Below are 22,835 nucleotides of genomic sequence, written 5' to 3'. Positions count from 1 at the left end.
CGTAAGATTAAATTATTATTATTATTATTATTATTATTATTATTATTATTATTATTATTATTATTACTAGTACTATACTACATTTTATTCTCTCTCTCTTTTTTTTTTGAAAAAGCATATTATGTTTTCTTCTTGATTTCCTATTTATTTAGGATTGAGTCTATGTGTTCCTATAAATAGGAATTATTGTCTAGTCTTGAGTCTATATGTTCCTATAATAACATTCAAGGTTAAATATTGTTTAGTCTTGAGTCTATAACTCTATATGTTCCTATAATAACATTCAAGGTTATTATTATTTTCTCTTCCTTTTGTCTAAATTCTCACAAATTCTATGGCTATCATATCATCTGATCTTTTCTGTAATCGACCTTGTTTTTCATGTTCTTAACTTTTCTTCGGATTTAACTCTACGCAGTATGAACAGATGTAACATCGAGTTTTGGTAAATGTATTAACGAGTTAACTTCTGGACAAACACCTTGTTTTATATCTATATACACACATGGTATTCAATAAGTACAAACAAAGGTTCAGTCATAAGTTCTTATGAACAAAAAAAGTTCAAAGTAGTAAAAAGTAATATATAATCTTAATTTTGGTCAAAATGATATCCTGATAAATACAATTACGTTTAAAGCTAAAATATAAAGCACAAATGCCGACCTAATTAGCATAAGCCTCTGCTGGCTTTCAGTTCTGCCTGCAGAATGGTAAGGAAGCCTCTGAGGACCATCATAATCTGACAAACTATGTACCTTATCGGAGGAGCCTCTAACAAAACGATTCCGAGCATTGTTCAACTCTGAGTTATTGCTTTGGAGTTGTCGCCATTGTCCATTCAATCTTTCCAGCTCCATCTCTTTCACGTGAATTTCACCAAGTATACCCTCAGCTTGTGTCTGAAAACAAGAAAGAAAGACGGTTTATTAGACTCGTCTCTACAAGGCAACCAAATACGTTCAAGTAACAACCAGATTATATTTAAAAAGTTATTACACAACTATCGCCAAAAAAAAAAATTCTTCATAAAAAGAAAGAGTAAACTGTTTTTAAAACAAAAACAATGTCATGTATGTAGAGCATAAACCATGAAGCATGGAAAGCACCTGTTTAACAGCAAGTTGCTCAAGTAAACCATGAAGTTGTTTGTCCAATGTCTTCTCTCTTTGTGCTGCAGAACAAGTCAAGAATGTTTTAAAGCTAAAATAGTACTTGCAAGATGAAGCTTGAGCATAAAATAGTATTCAATATTTCACAGATTGAATGGGATCAAACGCTAGTGTCCCCAATTGGATTATTTCTTTATTCCTTTTGATAGAAGAATTCATTCAGAAAAGTACAAACAAAAGAATCAAGGAAAAAGCCAGAAAGAAAATACATCCCAGAAGAGTATAGCCTAGTTCTTTTACATGTTCAACCTAGAAACGCCCCGGAACAAAACCCAAACAGATCTTCTGTCAGCATTTTGAAAATTAATATTATATGCAGGACATCATTTTGTTAATATATCACCGAGAAAATAAGATAACTTCTCGTATTTCATGTTTAAAGTTAAGACAAACATGCTTGAATTGAAGATTTTCCAACATACAAGAAACCACCTAAAACAGTGCAATGTTGATTTTTTATGGATTCATTGAGTAAACATGAACAATACTTTACTGAGTCAGGTAGAAACACATGGTATTTTGCATTTGTAATTATGGTTTGCAACTTTTCCTACTATAAACAAGTTCATGACATCTTTACTCAGTGCGATCAAACAAAGGTTCCAGAGGATCACCTAAAACAAAATTGCAACGGAAATAAACAGAGGGCAAGGATCACAACGAACAAACAAAGAACATCATGCTTTTTTCAGATCGAAAAACAAACATTTAAAAATCAGAAAATAAATCACAATATAAGAACGGTAAATTTAAACTGACATAACCTATATATATAATAAATAGGCTTAAATGCGGTTTTAGTCCCTCTATTTTGCCTCATTCGTGATTTTGGTCACTATTTTCAAATCACAATTTTAGTCCCCCAATTTTGAAAATAATTGACTTTGTCCCCTCCTATACATTATGAGATCGAATTTCGGTGATGTGACACGTGAGATGCTTATCTGACATCTTGGTTGATGGTGTGCCACTGTATAGGTAGATTCTTAAAAACTAATTTATATCACAAAAGCAACTAAATTTGATGAAAAACATTATCTACAATCTACATGAATTCTCACTTAATAACTCATTTCTGTATGATCAACTTAGATGTCACATAAGCATCTCACTTGTCACATCATCAAAATTCAGCCTCAAAATGTATAGGTGGGAAAAAAACCAGTCGTTTTAAAAGCCGACTAAAATCCCAAATTTAGAAATTGAAAGACCAAAATCATGGATGAAACAAAATAAATATCATTATATTGTTTACAGTTTAAAGCAATATGACAATCATCAGACTAGGTGTTAAATGTCCCATTTTAAAAGGGATCCCTCATATACCAGAAAATATAAATACTATAAATCAGAAGATATAATACCTGGTGAAGGCTGTTTAAGTGCATTTTCCTGCACTTCTGCCCATTTCTTCTCCAACTCCTTTACGGTATCCTCCATTGAACTCTGAAAATAAATAGGGAATTTTGATGTGAGAACAGTAATTCAACATAACTAAAGTATTGTTTTAGTTCTAATTTTTCTAAAGCAGTAATCAACTTAGTGCTGAGAAGATTCTGCAATAGTCATATTAATCTCTATATGATGAAATCACACCCAAGGTCTCTAAAGCCTAAATCCATCTATTCGGTCAAATTTATGCGGGAAACTGGAGACCTGATTCTTGCTTGTACGAGATTGCCTCAGGCTTATGTCAGAGAAGGTGAGGCTTTGGGGCTTTTGCAAGATCTTAATTGGGCCAAAGATATCCAAATTAATTGTTATTTTTTAGTCAGATGCCCAATTTGTAATGGACAGCATGCAGTCCAAAACGGACAGACGTATCTGAATTTAGGAATGGGAATATTATTAAGAATTTCGAATATTTTAGTTTCAGAAGCAAACTTAGTGGATCAGTTTGAAAGGAAACGAACGAATGTGGTTGCTTATTCATTAATGGGAGTGGCCACTTTAGGGGTAGTCCCCATGTTTTTGAGTCTTTACCAAGTTGTATTTCAGATTCTATTCCAAGTGAAATGCTATGAGTTTGCGTCAATCCAGAAAATATATAAAAACTAATCCGCCAAATAAGTCATTGAATTTATCCATTTAGTCTCCAAATTTCCCAGGGAGTATGGACTAATTTGATAGATAAAATGCATATTCTAGAAAAATAGTTATATTTCCACCTTTCAGCAATTAATAGGACTGGCGTAACAGGGGAGCATTTGATTTATCTTATCTCATAATATAAACACTTATTTAATAAGGTATCTTTATGAAAATAAACTACGACATGTTCATAAGTTGTTTTCAGAATTTTGTCAAAAAAAAAAGTTGTTTTCAGAATAATTTATGAATAAAGTAACACTTATTGAACTCCCTAAAATAGCATATTGAATAAACATGTTCATCTAAATGTGACCTTACTAATTCAATATTGAGCAGTATGTTATGGTTAAGAATGCAAAAGAGAATTGTGTGATTAAAGAAACAACAAACCAGTTCTTTCTTCTTCTCTTCCAATTTGTCTAGCATAGCCGATTTTGAAACTTCTGCAGCTGCATCAAAGCTGGCTCTATTCATCTTGTTTTCTTCCTCCGAACTCTCAGCTATCCAAGATTGGCCAGCATCAACAGAAGTTCGCAGATGTATATTTTCCAGCTCGGCCCTCAGCTTATTTTCAGCTTCATCCATCTCCTGTAATCCAAAACCGAAGAACCAACAGCAACAATAATATTAAAACATAGAGCAACGAACTTCAATTCCCAAAATACACAGCAAAGTGAACCACCAAATGGGACTTCAATTCCAGCATGACATATACAGACACATCAAACAACATTGTGATTCAGTATATGATATACAACATACATATCACAATAGTCAGACTCACCTCTAACTTTCTCCTTAGTAATTCAGCTTCCTCCACTTTTTCCTTGATTTTACTCTCGCAATTGGATATAGCATTCTGAAAAGCAGCATTTTCTTCCTTCAGTGTCTCCTCTCTAAGTTGGGCCTGGTCTCATAAGACAAAAACAAATTAGTATCCAATAACAATTAAGTGACTAACCAATGTAATCTATGTAGTCCTTGATATTTGTAGTAGATAATTTGTTATCTGAAAATAACATAGATCCCTAAAATTGAAAATCTTCGATCACATCAGTCCCAAACAGTTTCATGAAAAAATAGACCGACTCCAAAAGACTAATATGATCAAAAAATGAAAACACCAATTCCAGGGGGTAACAATTGTGTACTGAATTGACTGACTCAAAAAAGACCAGTGTAATAGATCGAGCATTTCCAATTTCAAGAATCATATTGTAATTTCAATAAATTCACTACTTTACCAACAAACAACTAGAATTTAAAGAATTAAACAATTCCGTGACTAAATTGGCTAACTCAAAAAGACTAACTGATATAGGATTTTAAATTTCAAGAATCATTTTATAACTTCTGTAGTTTCACCACTAAATTGACAAACACCTAGAATTTCAGGAATTTGTTTTGTGAGGATTCGAATTTTGATGGCACTTACATACATACAGACACCAACACGTAAGCACCAATAATAATTTAAGAAAACAAATATGATTGAATATGATCATATATATGTCGGTGTTTGGGGCAGTAACAATTAAGGGGCGGCGTAATAAGGAGGTCGAGGGTTCAAACTTCACCCTCAGCATAATAATACTAATAATACTAACATTGCTCGTCTGAAAAACAAAAAACCATATGTGATGGTGTCAGGTTGAAGAGGTCCTCTGTAGCACCAAAACTTATGATAGAAGGTGTGTCTGGTGTCCGACACCAACACATATAGTTATATTCAATTAATTCATTTTTTCAAATTTTTACAGATATCAACGTCTCGGTGTCTGTAGTAGTGCTTCATAAAATGTCTTCAATGAAGTGTAGCCGTGTAGGTGCTACATAATGTGATTCACTCGGGGTTTCGGGGTATAAATAATTTTAAATACAATTCATGTTCATCATGACTAAATTGACCAGTTAAGAAACAATTAATTTAATCAAACATTTTCAAATATCATTTTGCAACTTCAACAATTCCACAACTAAACTAATTATCATAACCTAAATTAAAATTCCACCACAACCACAATCACATTTCATTCAAGGACTAAAACGTAATTTCCCATACCTGATGACGGGTGGAGGAATGCGCATTCAACTGAAGAGCAAGAGCGTTATTGGAAGCAAGTGAATGAGCATGAAGATGAGGAAGACGCTGTGAGATATCAGGTGGAGGTAATCTAAGCCGTAGATCTTGGATCGAACGTTGGAGAGAATTTGCTTTATGATCGAGTTCACGAACATAGGTTTTTTGAGATTCAGAAAATAGAATTGGGATTGAAGAATCTTCAGATGCAGATTCTGATCCTCCTGCTCCTACCACATCTGCTGCCCAAGCCAATAGCCCTGCCATTTCTTCCTCTCTTCTGTTTTCTGGTGTTGGTGTTGTTGTTTTCTTCTTCACTCTTCGAGTTTGGGTCAGAAACACAAAAATTGATAGTTTTGTGGTTTAAATTCAAATTTAAAATGTTTTTATGATAAAAAAAAAAAGTTGTGATTTTTTTTTTATTCAATTAGTTTTTGTTTTTAAATCATTCAATTAGTTTAATAGTTAAAAATTTACTCTAAAGTGAATAAATGTAATTTCTGAGTTTGAAATAAAATTTACTCAAAATCACATATTTTCTACTATGTAAACTTGTAGAAATAGAGTGAGTGACAATACAAAGCGGAAAATACCATTTTAGGTGAAACAAAGGAGCGAACAACGATGAGGGCAAAGAAAATGAAGGCGGCGAAAGAGATGAAAAAAATGACAGAAATTGAATTAGCAAATAATAAAGAATTTTAAAAACAATTGAAATTTTATTTCATTTTATAAAGATTTTTGTCACTTTTTTTTAGATGTAAAATATAAAAATCAAATTGTACATCTAAAAAATACTTGTCATTTTACCGATATTTTTGCCACTTTTTTATATGAAAAATAAACTTGTACATTTAAAAATAAAATTTTATAGGAGTTTTCCAGATATTTTTGTCACTTTTACAGATATTTTTTTAATGTAAAATATAAAAATAAAATTACTTTACCAATAAAAATATATAAAAAGAAAATTCTAATAAACGATAAATTGGTCGAAATGATAAAAGTCTTAATCCTCTTAAAAATGTGATTAGGAGTTTGATTTCTGACTCATACTTATGAAAAATTCGATTGGGAGGGAAATTCATTACTATGATTCTCTTAAGAAAGTGGTAATTGGCGTGTGCGAGTGGTTTCTAACTATGTAGAAAATTCGGTTAAAATAAAACTTATAACGGTAAAAACTTCTTAAAGAAATCACATATTTTCAATACCAAATTATCATTTTTACTCTCTCTTTCGCCTTGTTTTTCACAAAACACTCCAGCAAAATTCACCATAACTTTCCCTCACCTAATCCTCATCCGTTTATACCCCAAAAAGCAAGAGGCCATTCAGGAATCTCATTCTCAACCCAAATTTTGCTGATTACAAACATAAACCCTAAAATCATCACATCACCGATCGGCGTAACTCATACCACCATCCACTCCAATGAAAAGGAAGAAAACTTCTTCTTCAAAACAACAAACGGTTACAGCAACATGTTCACATTTACCTGATGAATGTTGGGAAATTATCTTCAGATTAATCATCAACGACGACGACAACAGTAACAAATGTGGCATCTTGAATCCTCTATCCCTTGTCTCCAAACAGTTCCTCTCCGTCACCGACCGTCTCCGATTAACACTCCGTGTCTACGGCGACGAGGAACTCCATCGTATATCCGAAAGATTCACCAACCTCAACTCCATCGTGCTTGCAATCTTCTGCATTGACAGTGATGAGCTTCTCCGCAAAATCTCTCGTTTCCAATGGAAACTACTCAGATCGCTCAGTCTCTCCGATCGACCCAGCATTCCTACAAATGGGCTGCGAGCTTTCTCACAAAAGATTACAACTTTGACCTCTCTCAATTGCTCCCAAATTCCTTCTCTTAGTAGCTCTGATTTGTTTCTCTTTGCAGAATGTTTCCCTTTGCTTGAAGAACTCAACCTCAGTCATTCCACAAATTGCAAAAATTATAGTAGCTATGTTGATGGGGTAGAGGCTCTTTCACTTGCACTTATTAAACTCCGCAAGGTTAATCTTTCTAGCTTTCCCATAAACAACCAATCTCTTTTCCACTTGTTCAACAATTGTAAGTATCTTGAAGATGTCATTATATTTGAGTGTGATGAAATAACCAGGGCAGGACTTGCTTCTGCTATCCGTGAAAGACCAACATTGAGGTCTTTATCGTTTTCGACTTCTGATTTAAATGAGGAACACAGACAATTGTTTGCTACTTCACATTTTATCGACTCCTTAGTGAGTTTGAAGGGTTTGACTTGTCTTGTTTTTAACTATTTGAACATCTCAGATGATTTGCTGTATTCTATTGCAAGGGAAGATCTTCCTTTGACGAGACTTGACCTCCCATTTTGCACTAACTATAGTTATAATGGAATCTTGTGTTTGTTATCCAAGTGTCGGCGGATCCAACATTTGAATCTTCAATGTGCTGTTTTTTTGAATGATCAAAATGTTGTCCAATTGTCTTCGATTCTTGGTGATTTGGTGTCCATAAACCTTAGTGTTTGTATGGAGCTCACAGAATCAGCCTTGTTTGCACTCGTTAAGAATTGTCCTTCACTTAGTGAGATCAAAATGGAAAGAATTGGGCGTCTGAGTGATATTGTAGGGAATTCTGATTCTTTGGGGAAGTTGTGTGTATACCCTCAGTTAAAGAGTCTCTATTTGGGTGACAATTCATGGTTAAGTGATAAAATCCTCATAATGGTTGCTTCCAGTTTCCCCAATTTGCAGCTGCTTGATTTGGAATCTTGCAATCACATATCTGAAGGTATTTGTCAAGTTTTAAGGAAATGTTGTAAGATCAGGCATTTGAACTTAGCCGACTGTTCAAGAGTGAAGCTACTTGGAATGAACTTTGTTCCCAATCTGGAGGTGTTGAACTTGTCGTATACAGAGGTTGATGATGAAATACTTTATTTGATCTCAAAAAACTGTTCTGGGCTTCTGCAACTACACCTTGATGATTGTAGTGGTGTCACAAAGAAGGGATTGGAATGTGTGCGAAAAAACTGCAGACAACTTAGAGAGCATGGATGCATCATACCTTCTTCACATATGCAGCAATTCTGAACTATGTAAGCTTTTGTTTTAAAATACAATTCTCTAAGAAATTATATTTTTAAAATGTCAACTTACAAATGCACATTTCGCAACCAACAACACTTGGGTGTTATATGCAGTTTTAAATTGTTTTGTTTTTCTTCATTTTTCCCTGAATTACATAACATGGATAACTCGTGGCAGCATGCGTTTTGCACTTTCTTTATTGTTATTTCCTTTTGGACAAAATTAGCATTCATTAACCTGTATACTTCTTGCTCCTGCTTCTTTAGACCAGCGACTAGCGGTTTATTTACCTCTTTTCTTATATGCTAGAGAGTTTTCTGTTTTTACTTATGATATGTGTAAGAGAATAAGCGGTAGTAGCGTGGACGTGCATGTGATTTGAAATCCAAAAAGTCATTGAACCAACTGAATTATGTAGATATTTGTTTATGTAGATATTTGTGGATATATGGTCGTCTTATTTGGTTGGAATCGGAAAGAATAATATTTAGCAGTCAAGCTTGATTTCTATTTTGATTCAATTTGCAAGCTAATATGAAGTAAATAAGGCATATAACTTATAAATTGAATAATGATAAGTGTTTGAAGTATGATAACTTATGTATGTTGAACTATGAAGTAAATAATGCATGTTACTTTTAAATTGAATAATTTTAAGTGTTTGTATGATACTTTATGTTTGTTAAACTTGATCATATGGGTATATCTAAGTGGGTTTTTTTGTTTAGTTTTGAGAATAATCATGATACAACCCACTGAGGGTTCTGCATAACTTGTTATTTTAGTACGTCTGTACGTAGTAAGAATTATGTTTCGAAGTAAATAAAGCATATTAAAATGTTAGAAACATATGTTTGTGTGTGGTAATATGTTTGGGATCCAAATAACTTATTTTAGCATCTGTTGGTATGAAATCTATTAATTTCTCTAATTGCTTCTGCATGTTTGTCCTGAGCGTTCTGTTTTGACCCAATTGTTAGTTAGGAACCCAAGAATTGAATTGAATAGGAAAAACAATTGAATTAAAAAATAATAAAGAAATCTCTCCTCCAAGGGTTCCTCTTCACAATAGAATGTCTACTCTATTCACAAACTTTACAATATTTAAAGATGTCTTCTAAACTGTAACTAGGACTGTTCATGGTTCGGTTCACAGAGAAAACTGAACCGAACTGTCAATAATTTGTCACGAACCAAACTGAAACTGTTATAACAGTTCATTCAGTGAACCGATTCAGTACTTCCTAACCGAACCAAAACTGAAAAATTGAACCAATGTTGTTGTGGAAAATTGAAACAGCTGAAAATAGGAAAGATCCACATTATTTCTGGAAGCATAGGAATCGAACTGTCATAACTCATAACAGTTCTATAAATTAGGTACCTTTCATTCCTATGTTTTGTAACTATAAATTAGCTTATTTTTATAATAGTTTTATAAATTACAACGTACTACTCCGGCCTTAATTATAAGCAAATTCTACTTTTTAGATTCATTTGAATACCAATGTATCTAGACTTACTTAAGGTCAAATACATTGGTTTTCCAATGAATCTAAAAAGTAAAATTTGCTTATAATTAAGGCCGGAGGGAGTAGCAGTGAATTTATATTTGGAAGCATAGGAATGAAAGATCCAATGTTTCTGTTTCACCACTTATAGCTAATGATGTTGCCAACAAATCACAACATAGGAATGAAAGGTAGAAGCTGTCATGGTATACTTAATTACAACCGAATCATTTATATTTTTCGTTTTCAATTTCTGCTTCTGAACTTACAGTGGATTCATGGATATATAGTTCTAAAGGTTGATGATGGTGGTTCATGAAAAGTCTTCGCTGAACAAGTTAACGATTGATCAGATACTTATGGATTGCTTGAGAAGAGAACTAAACCGTGATTTACTGATTTTGGGTTTGTGTTTGTGAATTTTTATCCGGTTCGGTTCTCACAGTTCAGTAAACAGTTATTAGCAATTCGGTATGGTTTGGGAACTGTGCTTTAAATATTGGTTCAGCTCGTGAACTTCTACAATGGTTCAGTTATTTTCGGTTCAACAGTTATTTTTGCCACTCCTAACTGTAACCATCGCCTTATTTAATATCTATTATTTTTATATTTTTATTGGTTTGAAAACATAATAATGTACGGTGAGACTATTGGATTTGGCTTTAGCTTGATGATAGTTATAATTTAAGAATGAAAGATGTTGAACTAAAGTTTATTTGTTCATGCATGTGTGAATTGTTGTTGTAAATTTGTAATATGCTAGTGAAGGTAGACAACAAGCATTCAAGGTTAGGGTAGTTGTGATAAAGTCATAACAAGAATAGTGATATATGTATTTGATACAATATCACGAGGTCCATGCTTCTGTATTCTCTAGAAACCTCATGTTAGATTTTCATTTGACATCTTTCATTGACCTTATGTATTGACTCTATCCAGTCCTTACATAAATATCTAGTTTACACATGTTTCTTGCATAGGTATTCAAGAGTTTAACCAGTAAAATTGGTGGTTCTTTTCTTTAAAAAAATAAACTGTGCATGTGGAAGCTGTGCTATTGTTATTGTTATGTTGTATATATGAAAGTAGCCTTTGATGTTGAGTTGTATGATACCCTTTAGAAGTAATTTTAAAATAACATCCTTGTAGACCACTTGAAAGTATCTAATATGCCATTTGTATGTTCATTGGTTATCTAAATGCATCTATTTTTGGATTTTTTTTTTGTTTGATACTAAACTAACAGCATAAAAGTATAGATTATGATGCAGTTTAAGATGCTAAAAGAAAACGTAGAAGTCAGTTGGACTGTTGGAGCACTCTACAAGGGGAGTAAAGAGATAGACATCAAATATGAAACTATTTAAGGAAGAAGAAAATGTAAGGTGGCATATATCACTTGATTTCAAATATGGTTTCAGGAAACTTATTATAGAAAATATTACCAAATTTAGAAAAAGAAAAAGAATGTCTTCAAGTGCAAGACATTTATAAACTTAGATTTTGAATAAGCAGTGATAAGGTTTCCACTTCAAGTGCATGACATTTATAAGACCATCATGAAATTCTAACGAGGAAGTAATGCTTCTTTGAAATTCATTGCTGTATATTAGATTGACTATTAACTAATCAATTATGAATTCATATAGTCATTTATTTGCTTTGTGATCTTGGATCGAACGTTGGAGAGAATTTGCTTTGTGATCGAGTTCACGAACGTAGGTTTTTTGAGATTCTGAAAATAGAATTGGGATTGAAGAATCTTCAGATGCTGATTCTGATCCCTACTACGTCTGCTTCCCATGCCAATAACCCTGCCATTTTTCCTGTCTTCTGTTTTCTGGTGTAGGTGACTTGGTGTTTTCTTCACTCTTCGAGTTTGGGTAAGAAACACAAAAATTGATAGTTTTGTGGTTAAAAGTGAGTTTTAAAAGGATTTTTATGATAAAAACATTTTGTGATTTTTTTTTTGGTATATAACATTTTGTGATATTTTTTTTGGCTTAGTTACTCTATTGGTCCCTTAAAGACATTTTAGGTTTCACAATGATCCCTTAAAAAAAGTCTGAATTGGTCCTTTATTAATATCACCGTTTGGCACATTAGTCCATTCCGTTAATATATTAACACCAAATATATTAGGTGGACCAACATTATAGGTGGTTCACTATATACCTCAATACATTTTTTAATCTTAACCATCAGATCTTTTTGAAGAAAAATAAACCATTAGATTTTGCATGTCCACCGGACCTAACAGTGCACCATCATGTTTTTCATCCTTCATCATTTTTTCATCTTCTTCCTCTCATTCTTCTTCATCTTCAACACCATTTTCACGACCTTCATAAAAAACTCAGATTTTTTATTCAAAACCCTTTTTTTTTTCTTCTTTCATCTTCTCATTCTTCATCATCATCTTCATAACAATAATAAAAAACCATTATTTTTTCTTCCCTTTTCTTCCCTCAAACTAAGAAAATTAAAATCCAACCACACATAAATCAGAATAATTTAGATCTTCTGTGAAATTAAAATTCAAACACACATAAATGCAAACCCATATTTTTTTTTCTTCTTCTTTTCACATAATAAAATCCAAACTCTCACAGAATAACGAATCTGGCTCAGATTTATGGCTTTGTAAAGTACTTCATGGTTTACATTTCAACCACTAAGTTGTTGTTTTAGATTGATATACATCACTCCTTTAGAAGCTTTCAAAATAAATTTTTCTTCTTCACATATCAGCTCCGAAATTCACCACCATAATGAAGGTGGAAAAACACAAGAAGGGGGGTTGAATTGTGTTTTAGTATTTTAAAAACTTTTTCGAGTTAGCAGCGGATATAACTAAAGCACAATATAAGAGGATAGAGGGTAGAGAAGAACACACAAGAATTTATACTGGTTCCTCTCACAAATCGAGAGTAGTCCAGTCTTCTTGCACTTCCAAGAGAGTTTCACTATAATAATCACCAATATTACAACCACTTGCTCAAGTTAAACTAACATGAGACTTCCTACTCAAATGCTCAAGTTACCTAAACAAGAGACTTCGAATAAAAACAAAGGTTTACAAATGAAAGTATAGAAATACACCTAAGACTTAAATAAACACAAGTATGATAAGTTACAAGTGTTTTAAGAACTATCAGAGTATGACAGAACAAGAGCTTCAGAGCTTTAAGTCATTTGTGCAGAGCTTCAGAACAATGCAATTCGTCTTGTATTTATATGTCAATGAAATTATATATGTTGCATATGACTGTTGATGAAGATAAGATAGTCAGCTTGAACTTGTCTTGACATGGATTTGAATAGCGTCTAAAACTGAACGAGAGTTTCAGCTACTTTGGCTTGATGCAGAGAAGACTTTCCATTCTTAGATAAGAAGAAAGACAAACCGCGTTCCTTCCTAAAGACTAGGGACTATGTAAGAAGGCTATCCTGAATCACTTGTGAAGTCGCTTTCTTTATTGACAAAAGTGTTGATGCAGTGATTCAAACTTCATAACACAGTCTTCACAAAGATCAAGATCAATCCAGAGGTTTATCATCTTCTGACCTATCAACTACTGAGGCTCCCAACCTCTGAAGCTTACATCTTCTGAACGTTGATATCTTCTGAACTTTGAGAACTTATGAATGGTCATCTTCTGGCATATTATCAGAACTTATCTTCAAAATAATTCTGCATACTTACAAATAAATTTTAGTACCTCCAATTGTACATTTAATACTTTGTTATCATTAAAACTTTAATAATCACTGGGGGAAAGTATAAATCTCAATTTTGTTCCAACACATTACTCACTTGAGCAACCAAACAAACACCATTTCCATTGTTTTTTGAAAAAGAATTTCAAACACACAGAACATAATCAAAATAACATATTGAGGAGTACTGGTAGTATTGTTGATCAAGGTTTGATTTTGGTTCAGATCTTATTTTGATGAAGTGTCATGTTGTTGTTCTAGATTGTTGTTGTTGTTGTTGTGATGATGATTTTTTTTCTTTTTCTGACTTGAGTCAATCTTTCTTTTACAAAGAGTTGTTCGGATCACAAGCTTACAAATGAAGATAAAATCAAGCTGAGAAGCTTAAGACAGATGCACCCAGTTCACTCAACAGTATACTGATCCAAGTATGTGATTTAGAGAGCTAGAAGTGAGAGTGAAAGAGTTTAATGACTTGTTCGAAAAAGACAAGTGTAAATCTTGAAAGTTGTAGTTTAAACTCTTGAATCTTCAAAGCACCAAAGTGTGCTATTTATAGATGTTGTATGCCCTGAGTTTGGTGGTCTCCAAGTAAGATGCAGTGAGCCAAAGACTAGCCGTTAGTCTTTTAAAAATCAGATCAAAAAAGAATTTCAAACACATCACTCACTTGAGCAACCAAACAAACACCATTTCCATTGTTCTTTGAAAAAGAATTTCAAACACACAGAACATAATCAAAATAATATTTGACGAGAGAGAAGATGCTTCAAAAAAAATGTTCTCAGAATGATGACGTCATGAGGCGCGTCAGTTTGAGCATATGAGAACTGTATGAACTTATTAATTAATTTTAATGAGGTGTAATATTTTAATTGATTGTGTGTAAGAGTGAAATGTTTGGTGAGTATCGATGCAAGAATTTCTAATGAAACTTTTAGCATTTCCTTTATTATTAAAACAATTATTAAAAAAACATTCTTTTTTAGGGAAGCGTAGCGTAGATCGTCGTCTTCGCGTCAGGTTTATACCCCCAAAAAGCAAGATGCAATTGAGGAATCTCAACCCTAATTTCGCTGATTACAAACATAAACCCTAAAATCATCACATCACCGTTCACTCCAATGAAAAGGAAGAGAACTTGTTCTGCTTTCAATTCTACTGTTACAGCAACATGCTCACATTTGCCTGATGAATGTTGGGAATTTATCTTCGGATTAATCATCAACGACGATGAAAATCGTAACAAACTTCGCATCTTGAATCCTCTATCCCTTGTCTCTAAACAGTTTCTCTCCGTCACCGACCGTCTCCGATTCACACTCACTGTCTACGAACCATCGTATCTCCGTCGTATCTTCAAAAGATGCACCAACCTCAACTCCATCCAGCTTGCAAGCTCCTTTGACAGTGACAAGCTTCTCCGCATAATCTCTCGTTTCCCATTGAAACAACTCACATCGCTCATTCTCTTCTATCAACCCAAAATTCCTACAATTGGGTTGCGAGTTTTCTCACAAAAGATTACAACTTTGACCTCTCTAAATTGTTCCCATATTGGTTGTCTTAATACCTCTGATTTGTTTCTCATTGCAGAATGTTTCCCTTTGCTTCAAGAACTCGACCTTAGTTACCCCTCGGGTTGCAAAAATTATACTAGCTATGTTGATGGGGTAGAGGCTCTTTCACTTGCACTTATTAAACTCCGCAAGGTCAATCTTTCTGAATTTCCCATAAACAACCAATCTCTTTACCACTTGTTCAACAATTGTAAGCATCTTGAAGAGGTCATTATACTTCGGTGTGATGAAATAACCAGCACAGGACTTGCTTCTGCTATCCGTGAAAGACCAACATTGAGGTCTTTATCGTTTGCCACTACGAAAGTCAGTGAAGTGTTCACTACTTCACAATCTATTGACTCATTGGTGAGTTTGAAAGGTTTGACTTGTCTTGTTTTGCGCAATTTGAATATCTCAGATGAATTGCTATATTCTATTGCAAGGGAAGGTCTTCTTTTGACCAGGCTTGACCTCCCATTTTGCAGTAACTATAGTTATAATGGAATCTTTTGTTTGTTATCCAAGTGTCGGCGGTTCCAACATTTGAATCTTCAATATGCTGATTTTTTGAATGATCAAGATGTTGTCCAATTGTCTTCGTTTCTTGGTGATTTGGTGTCCATAAACCTTAGTCATTGTGATAAGCTCACAGAATCAGCCTTGTTTGCCCTCCTTAGGAATTGTCCTTCACTTAGTGAGATCGAAATGGAAAGCATGGGGGGTGAGAGTGATATTGTATGGAATTCTGATTCTTTGAGGAAGTCTTGTGTATACCCTCAATTAAAGGGTCTCTATTTGGGTTCCAATTCATGGTTAAGTGATGAAATCCTCATAATGGTTACTTCCATTTTCCCCAATTTGCAGCTGCTTGATTTGGAATTTTGCAATCACATATCTGAAGGTATTTGTGAAGTTTTAAGGAAATGTTGTAAGATTAGGCTTTTGAACTTAGCATACTGTCCAAGAGTGAAGCTACATAGAATGAACTTTGTAGTTCCCAAGCTGGAGGTGTTGAACTTGTCAGATACAAAGGTTGATGATGAAACACTTTATTTGATCTCTAAAAATTGTTCCGGGCTTATGACACTACAGCTTCGTAATTGTAGTGGTGTCACAAAGAAGGGTTGGAAATGTGTGCTAAAAAACTGCAGACAACTTAGAAAGCATGAGTGCATCATACCTTCTTCTCTGGAGACAACTCGAACTATGTAAGTTTTTATTTTAAAATACCATTCTCCGAGAAATTACATTTTTAAAATGTCAACTTGCAAATGCACATTGTAATGCAAGCACTTAGTTGCATTCTTGTAAAATGGCGGTGCCATGGTAGAATGGCGGATTTTTAACAACAGCCATTGGCAATTTTTGAAGGAATGCAGTTGCTTGCCATGGTGGCACCATAGGCAGCAATGACATGTTTATATGTTGGACTTTTGGCCTTCCGCAATCAACAACACTTTGGATGTTATATGCAGTTTTAAATTGTTTTGATTTTCTTCATTTTCCCCTGAATTATATAACATGGATAACTCGTGGCAGCATGCGTTTTACACTTTATTGTTATTTTCTGAGTTTTCCAGGTGTCCTATTAAATTTTAATATCCAGCCTTATGTTATTTCCTTTTGGACAAAACTCGCATTCATGAACCTGTATATTTCTTGTTCCTGATTCTTTAGACCAGCAACTAGCGGTTTATTTACCTCTTTTCTTATATACTAGAGAGTTTTCTGTTTTTACTTAAGAGAATAAGTGGTAGTAGTGTGGACATATGTGATTTGAAAACCCAAAAGTCATTGAACCAACTGAATTATGTAGATATTTGTGGATATATGGTCGTCTTCTTTGGTTGGAATCGGAAAGAATACAATTTTGCAGCCAAGCTTGATTTCTATTTTGATTCATATGCAACCTAATATAAGATAAGTAAGGCATATAACTTGTATGAATTTCTTAGTAATAATCATGTTTCAAAACATGATTCTTAGTACGAATCACATTTTGAAGTAAATAAGGCATATTAAAATGTCAGAAACATATGCTTGTGTGTGTAATATGTTTGAGATCCAAATAACTTACTTTAGCATCTGGTAGTAATTTCTCTAATTGCTTCTGCATGCTGTCCTGTGTGTTCTGTTTTGACCTTGGACAAATGTTTCTCCAATTGTTAGGAACCCAAGTATTGAATTGACTTGAATTGAATAGAAAAAACAATTGAATTAAGAAATAATAAAGAAATCTCTCCTCTAAGGGTTCCTCTTCACAATAGAATGTCTACTCTATTCACAAACTTTACAATATTCAAAGATGTCTTCTAAACTGTGACCATCCCCTTATTTATAACTTATAAGATAATGATCCATCAAAACAAACTAATAGCAAGACCTAACCAATTATCAAACTGAAAACAAACAACACAATACAAAGGCTACTTGTACTACTCTAATATCCGATGTTTAATATCTATTATTCTATAGTCTAACTGGTACCTCAAATACTTTCGTGAGTTTTGGTATTTTATACCTTTAAAGGAATATGCATAGACAATCTATTTTTTTTTTTTTTTTTTATGAATTGTGAATATGAAAATGAGGAATTTATTGGTTTTAAAAGATAATAATGTGCCGCGAGACCATTGGATTTGGCTTTAGCTTGATGATAGTTATAGTTTAAGAATGATAAATGTTGAACTAAAGTTTATCTGTTCATGCATATGTGAATAACATTCAAGGTTAGGGTAGTGGTGATCAAGTCATAACAAGGTCCTTGCTTGTGTCATCTCTAGAACGTCTTGTTAGATATTAAGTTTAAACATGTTTCTTGCATAGGTATTTGATAGTTTAACTGGTGAAATTGGTGGTTCTTTTCTGTTAAAAAATAAATTGTGCATGCTAGCATGAGTAAACAGAAAATTTGAACTCGTGAGATAGCAGTAATCGTATTAGAATTAGTATAGCTATTCAACACTCATATTACAGTATTAAAATAGCAATTTAGTTTTGAGATTTGAGTAGTTGCTATAGTAAGTTTTATATTTATAAGTTCTTAAAGTTATAACTTCTTAAAGTGATATTCTTATTAATTACCTATATGTTGACAACATGGTGATGTGGATGGATTGCCTTCTATTTTACTCATTTGAACTCTAAATCCCTAAACTACCATGATAAGTTATCTTGGACACATTTACATTGCTAGACGTAAAAAGAGAAGTATTGAAAACTAACGGTCAACTTGTTTGACGTTCAAATGTGATTGAATGGCTGAAATATGTTTATCTTTGTGTTTGCAATCATGACTGGTATGGGAGCTCTCTAGTATTTGAGCTTGTTAAAAATATTGATGTACAATTAGAAACAATGTTATAAGTTAAGCTATGATTCAATAGGACAATTTTTTAGATGGAGAATGTATCATCCCCAATTTTAATGTTATGTTTGGATTGTCCTTTTAGCTCTGTTTGGATTGATGGAGCATAACGGAACGGAGCGGAGTGGAATAAGATGGAATGTTGTGGAGCGGAGCGGAATGGAACATATATTTCATTCCATTGTTTGGATATTCTTAATATGATGGAACAAATCAAAACTTTTTTATTCCATTAACTTCGGCCAAATTACACAAATTAAGAAATGTAATTAATGTTGTATGGAAAAGAGAAATTATGAGTTAGTTTACAAAATTGTCCTTCATTAATGGTATCTATATCTATATATTATCTATCTATCTATATCTATATCTATCTATATATTATATGTTTGAGAGATTCTCTCTCATATCAATTTCTTATGTGTCACCCTCTCAAGAAATCTAATCTTACATGGCACTCTCTCAACTCATTTTGATGACATGTCGTCATTCTGTGCTTTTTCTTTACTCATTTTGATGACGTGTCGTCATTCTGGCAGAAAAAGTCATTTTCAAGTTTGAGTGAGTGGTTCCATCACATACCTCCCAAATTGGATGGAACAAAAATTGGGGGATATAATGGAATAGGATGGAATACATTCCACTATGTTGCATTCCACTCCATCTTAATTTTTTAAATCCAAACAATGGAATGCTATATTATTCCATCTCATTCCATCCAATACCACCAATCCAAACATTGAGGAAACTGTGCTATTGTTATTGTTTTGTTGTATATATGAAAGTAGCCTTTGATGTTGAGTTGTATGATATCTGTGTATATGTGTTTTGATCTGGATTAGTCTTTTTACAGGTGTAATTCTTAGTTTAACAATCAATTCATAATTTAGTTAATTGTGAAGTTATATATGTGAACGTGAAGTGAGTAGAGATGCTTTTCTTTTTCTTTTTTAGTTGTGTCTTAAACTTTGAAAGATATGGTAGATTGGTAGCTTAGGGGATACATCGATGTCAGGAGTGATTAATTGCATGTGTTTTGTGTGTTAAAATTACTTCAAGAATGAAGTACTTGAAATCTAGTAAGTATCGAGGAAAAATGCTATTCAACCTTATATGTACAATCTTTCAAATGCTCTGCCTCTTCTATGAGAAAATAATGTAAAGTAGTATCGTAGTTAAGATGCAAAATAGCATGAAGGTTTGATATTTGATATAAATTCATATTCATGATGAGTATTATATAGAGCCATAATGTTTGTAGTATTTTATTGGAACACACGCACGCACGCGCACAGGTTAGAACTTAGAAGTAATTTTAAAATAACATCCCTGTAGACAATTAGAAAGTATCTAATATGCCATTTGTTTGTTCATTGGTCATCTACATGCTTAAATGCATCTATTTACATAATCTAAAAAATCAAAATTTTACTAAAATTACAATCTTTTAAAGTAACATAATTATTAAAAAAAAAGATTGCAAAACAGGGATATTAATTTAAATTTTATAACATTTAAGTATAATTATTTTGCCACGATAGTTTTATTATTTACATATGAGATATATCTTATTTATTTAGTTTATCTAACATATATAATTGAGTTATTTATTTGATATATAAAAAATTTAGCTTGTTTATTTTCTCATGATTTTATATTTTTTATTTATAAAATTCAAAGTATTACAAAATAATTTTAAAAAATAATTATTATTTTACATGAGTAATTTTGTCATTTAATCACGTTATATATCTTATTGTATTATTATGAGCAATTATTGTATTAAAAACATGATATGATATTTATCATGTTTTTTATCATGTGTACACCAAACTGAACAAAAAATTATTTTCAAAAATTATCATGATAAATTATTTTTTATCATGATATGATAACTGAACATAATTATTATCCTGCTTATATCATATCATATTCTTATATTCTTATCCTGTTTTATTTACAAAAAATATTTTCATATCTTCAAAAATAAATAAAATCTTTTTTTGTTACACAAAAAATAAATCAAATCTAAAATCATCATCGGATCCTAAAATCAAATAAAAGATTTAAGATAAAGATTTAAGATTTAAGATTTAAGATAAAGCGCTTTAAACTTGGAGTTAAAAACATAAATCCTAAAATCATCATCGGATCCGAAGATCCACAATGGAATCCTCTTCTTCTTCAAAAAAAAACAAATGGTTTCATTATATTTGCCTGATGACTGTTGGGAATTTATCTTCAGATTCATCATCAACGACAACGAAGATGACTGCAGCAACAGCAACAACAACAACAATTCTAATAAATCTCTTGTCACCAAAAAGTTTCACTACTTGAATTCTCTATCTCTCGTCTCCAAACAGTTTCTCGCCATCACCAACCGTCTCCGATTCTCACTAACTGTCTACAATGAATCAACAAGTTGTCACATCTTCAAAAGATTCACCAACCTTAATTCCCTTAAAATCAAAAACCTATACATTAACCTCAACAACCTTCTCTGCAAAATCTCTTGTTTCCCATTGAAACAACTCACATTGCTCAATATCTCCAACCAACACACCATTCCTGCTAATGGGTTGCGAGCTTTTTCACAAAAGATCACAACTTTGACTTCTCTCACTTGTTCCAATATGTATTCTTTCCGTACCTCTGATTTATTACTAATCGCTGAATGTTTCCCTTTTCTTGAACAACTTGACCTCAGCTACCCCTCATATTGCAACCATTACAGCAGCTATGTTGATGGGGTAGAGGCTCTTTCACTAGCGCTTATCAAACTCCGCAAGGTTAATCTTTCTGGATTTCCAATAAACAACCAATCGCTTTTCCACTTGTTCAACAATTGTAAACATCTTGAAGAGGTCATAATATTTAAGTTTGGTGAAATAACAAGCGCCGGACTTGCTTCTGCTCTCCGCAAGAGACCAACATTGAGGTCTTTATCCTTTTCCGCTGCTTCTTACAATCCGGAGTACAGCCAAATGTTTACTACTTCACATTTTATTGACTCATTGGTGAGTTTGAAGGGTTTGAATTGTCTTGTTTTGCATGATTCGAATATCTCAGACGAGTTGCTCTATTCTATTGCAAGGGAATGTCTTCCTTTGACAAGATTTGTCCTCGGACGTTGCACTGGCCATAGTTATGATGGAATCAAATTTTTGTTATCCAAGTGTCAACGTATCCAACATTTGGATCTTCAAAATACTGATTTTCTGAATGATCAACATGTTGTCCAGATGTCATCATCGTTTCTCGTTGATTTGGTTTCCATAAACCTTAGTCGTTGTGGGCTACTCACAGATTCAGTCTTGTTTGCACTCGTTAGGAATTGTCCTTCACTTAGTGAGATCAAAATGGAAAATATTCGGAGTAAGAATGGAGAAAATTCTGATTCTTTGGAAAAGTTTGGTGTATACCCTGAGCTAAAGTCTCTCTATTTGGGTGAATGTACATGGTTAAGTGATGAAAGCATCATAATATTTGCTTCCATTTTCCCCAATTTGCAGCTACTTGATTTGAATAATTGCATTCGCATATCTGAAGGTATTTGTCAAGTTTTAAGGAAATGTCGTAAGATTAGGCATTTGAACTTAGCCTACTGTCGGGAAGTGAAGCTACTTGGAATGGACTTTGTTGTTCCCAATCTGGAGGTGTTAAACTTGTCATGTACAAATGTTGATGATGAAACACTGTATGTGATCTCGAAGAATTGTCGTGGGCTTTTGCAACTATTACATAGTGTCACAGAGAATGGAGTGAAACAGGTACTAGAAAACTGCACACAGCTAACTAAGAGATCATGGATATCTTCATCACTAGTATTCTAAAAATGTGAGTGGAAAGTTTGAACTCTGTAAGTTGTTTTTGTTTTTAGATTTAATTCTGTACGAAATTACTATTTTAAAATGTCAACAATGTCAACGTACAAATGTACTTGTGAATGATAAATGTACTTTTGGCACTTTTTAAGTATATTGATAAATAATACTAGTCTATGAAATATTCAATTGTTTTTGTTGTATATACTTAATTATTTTTAAGAATGTTGCTAGATCATGTTTTGATTTCACAACATTCTCTTTGAGAGCCACCATTGTCAAGTTTCGTTCTAGCATAGCTAGTGGAAGTTGTGATGTAGTTATTTTATTTCTTCAACTTTTGTTGCCAAAGTTTTGATTTAACTAAGGCAAAAAGTGCAGCTGCAATGAGTAGTTGTGAATGTGCTCTTGGTGCTTT

At 33.0% G+C, this 22,835-nt stretch overlaps 4 protein-coding genes across 5 annotated transcripts; 3 read left to right on the top strand and 1 right to left on the bottom strand.

Annotated features, from left to right (window-relative positions):
- Nucleotides 1–467: 467 nt before the first annotated feature.
- Nucleotides 468–5,684, bottom strand: LOC123910089 (golgin subfamily A member 6-like protein 1). The gene is made up of 6 exons (XM_045961133.1): nt 5,326–5,684; nt 4,048–4,170; nt 3,654–3,851; nt 2,537–2,618; nt 1,110–1,174; nt 468–902 (listed from the first exon to the last, which is right to left on the bottom strand). The coding sequence occupies exons 1-6, from the start codon at nt 5,608–5,610 to the stop codon at nt 603–605; spliced, it is 1,053 nt and encodes a 350-aa protein (XP_045817089.1). The 5' UTR covers nt 5,611–5,684; the 3' UTR covers nt 468–602.
- An 868-nt stretch (nt 5,685–6,552) lies between these two features.
- Nucleotides 6,553–19,878, top strand: LOC123910971 (F-box/LRR-repeat protein 2-like). 2 transcript variants are annotated; one of them, XM_045962266.1, is made up of 3 exons: nt 6,553–6,767; nt 14,774–16,431; nt 17,040–17,342. In XM_045962266.1, the coding sequence occupies exons 2-3, from the start codon at nt 14,786–14,788 to the stop codon at nt 17,107–17,109; spliced, it is 1,716 nt and encodes a 571-aa protein (XP_045818222.1). In that variant the 5' UTR covers nt 6,553–6,767; nt 14,774–14,785; the 3' UTR covers nt 17,110–17,342. The 2 variants fall into 2 exon arrangements, with proteins under 2 accessions (XP_045818222.1, XP_045818223.1); XM_045962267.1 differs by lacking the exons at nt 6,553–6,767; nt 17,040–17,342 and adding an exon at nt 18,676–19,878 and having other exon boundaries at nt 14,382–16,431.
- On the top strand, nt 6,762–11,604 carry LOC123910972 (F-box/LRR-repeat protein 2-like). The gene is made up of 2 exons (XM_045962268.1): nt 6,762–8,438; nt 11,201–11,604. Exon 1 carries the CDS (start codon nt 6,778–6,780, stop codon nt 8,431–8,433), a length of 1,656 nt encoding a protein of 551 aa, XP_045818224.1. The 5' UTR covers nt 6,762–6,777; the 3' UTR covers nt 8,434–8,438; nt 11,201–11,604.
- Nucleotides 19,879–20,708: 830 nt separating the features above from the next.
- On the top strand, nt 20,709–22,510 carry LOC123910970 (F-box/LRR-repeat protein 2-like). Its single transcript, XM_045962265.1, has one exon. It carries the CDS (start codon nt 20,789–20,791, stop codon nt 22,424–22,426), a length of 1,638 nt encoding a protein of 545 aa, XP_045818221.1. The 5' UTR covers nt 20,709–20,788; the 3' UTR covers nt 22,427–22,510.
- The last annotated feature ends 325 nt before the right edge of the window (nt 22,511–22,835 follow it).

This window comes from Trifolium pratense, linkage group LG2, assembly GCF_020283565.1.
Source record: "Trifolium pratense cultivar HEN17-A07 linkage group LG2, ARS_RC_1.1, whole genome shotgun sequence".
NCBI lineage: Eukaryota > Viridiplantae > Streptophyta > Magnoliopsida > Fabales > Fabaceae > Trifolium > Trifolium pratense.
This window is presented reverse-complemented; position numbering and strand designations above follow the sequence as displayed.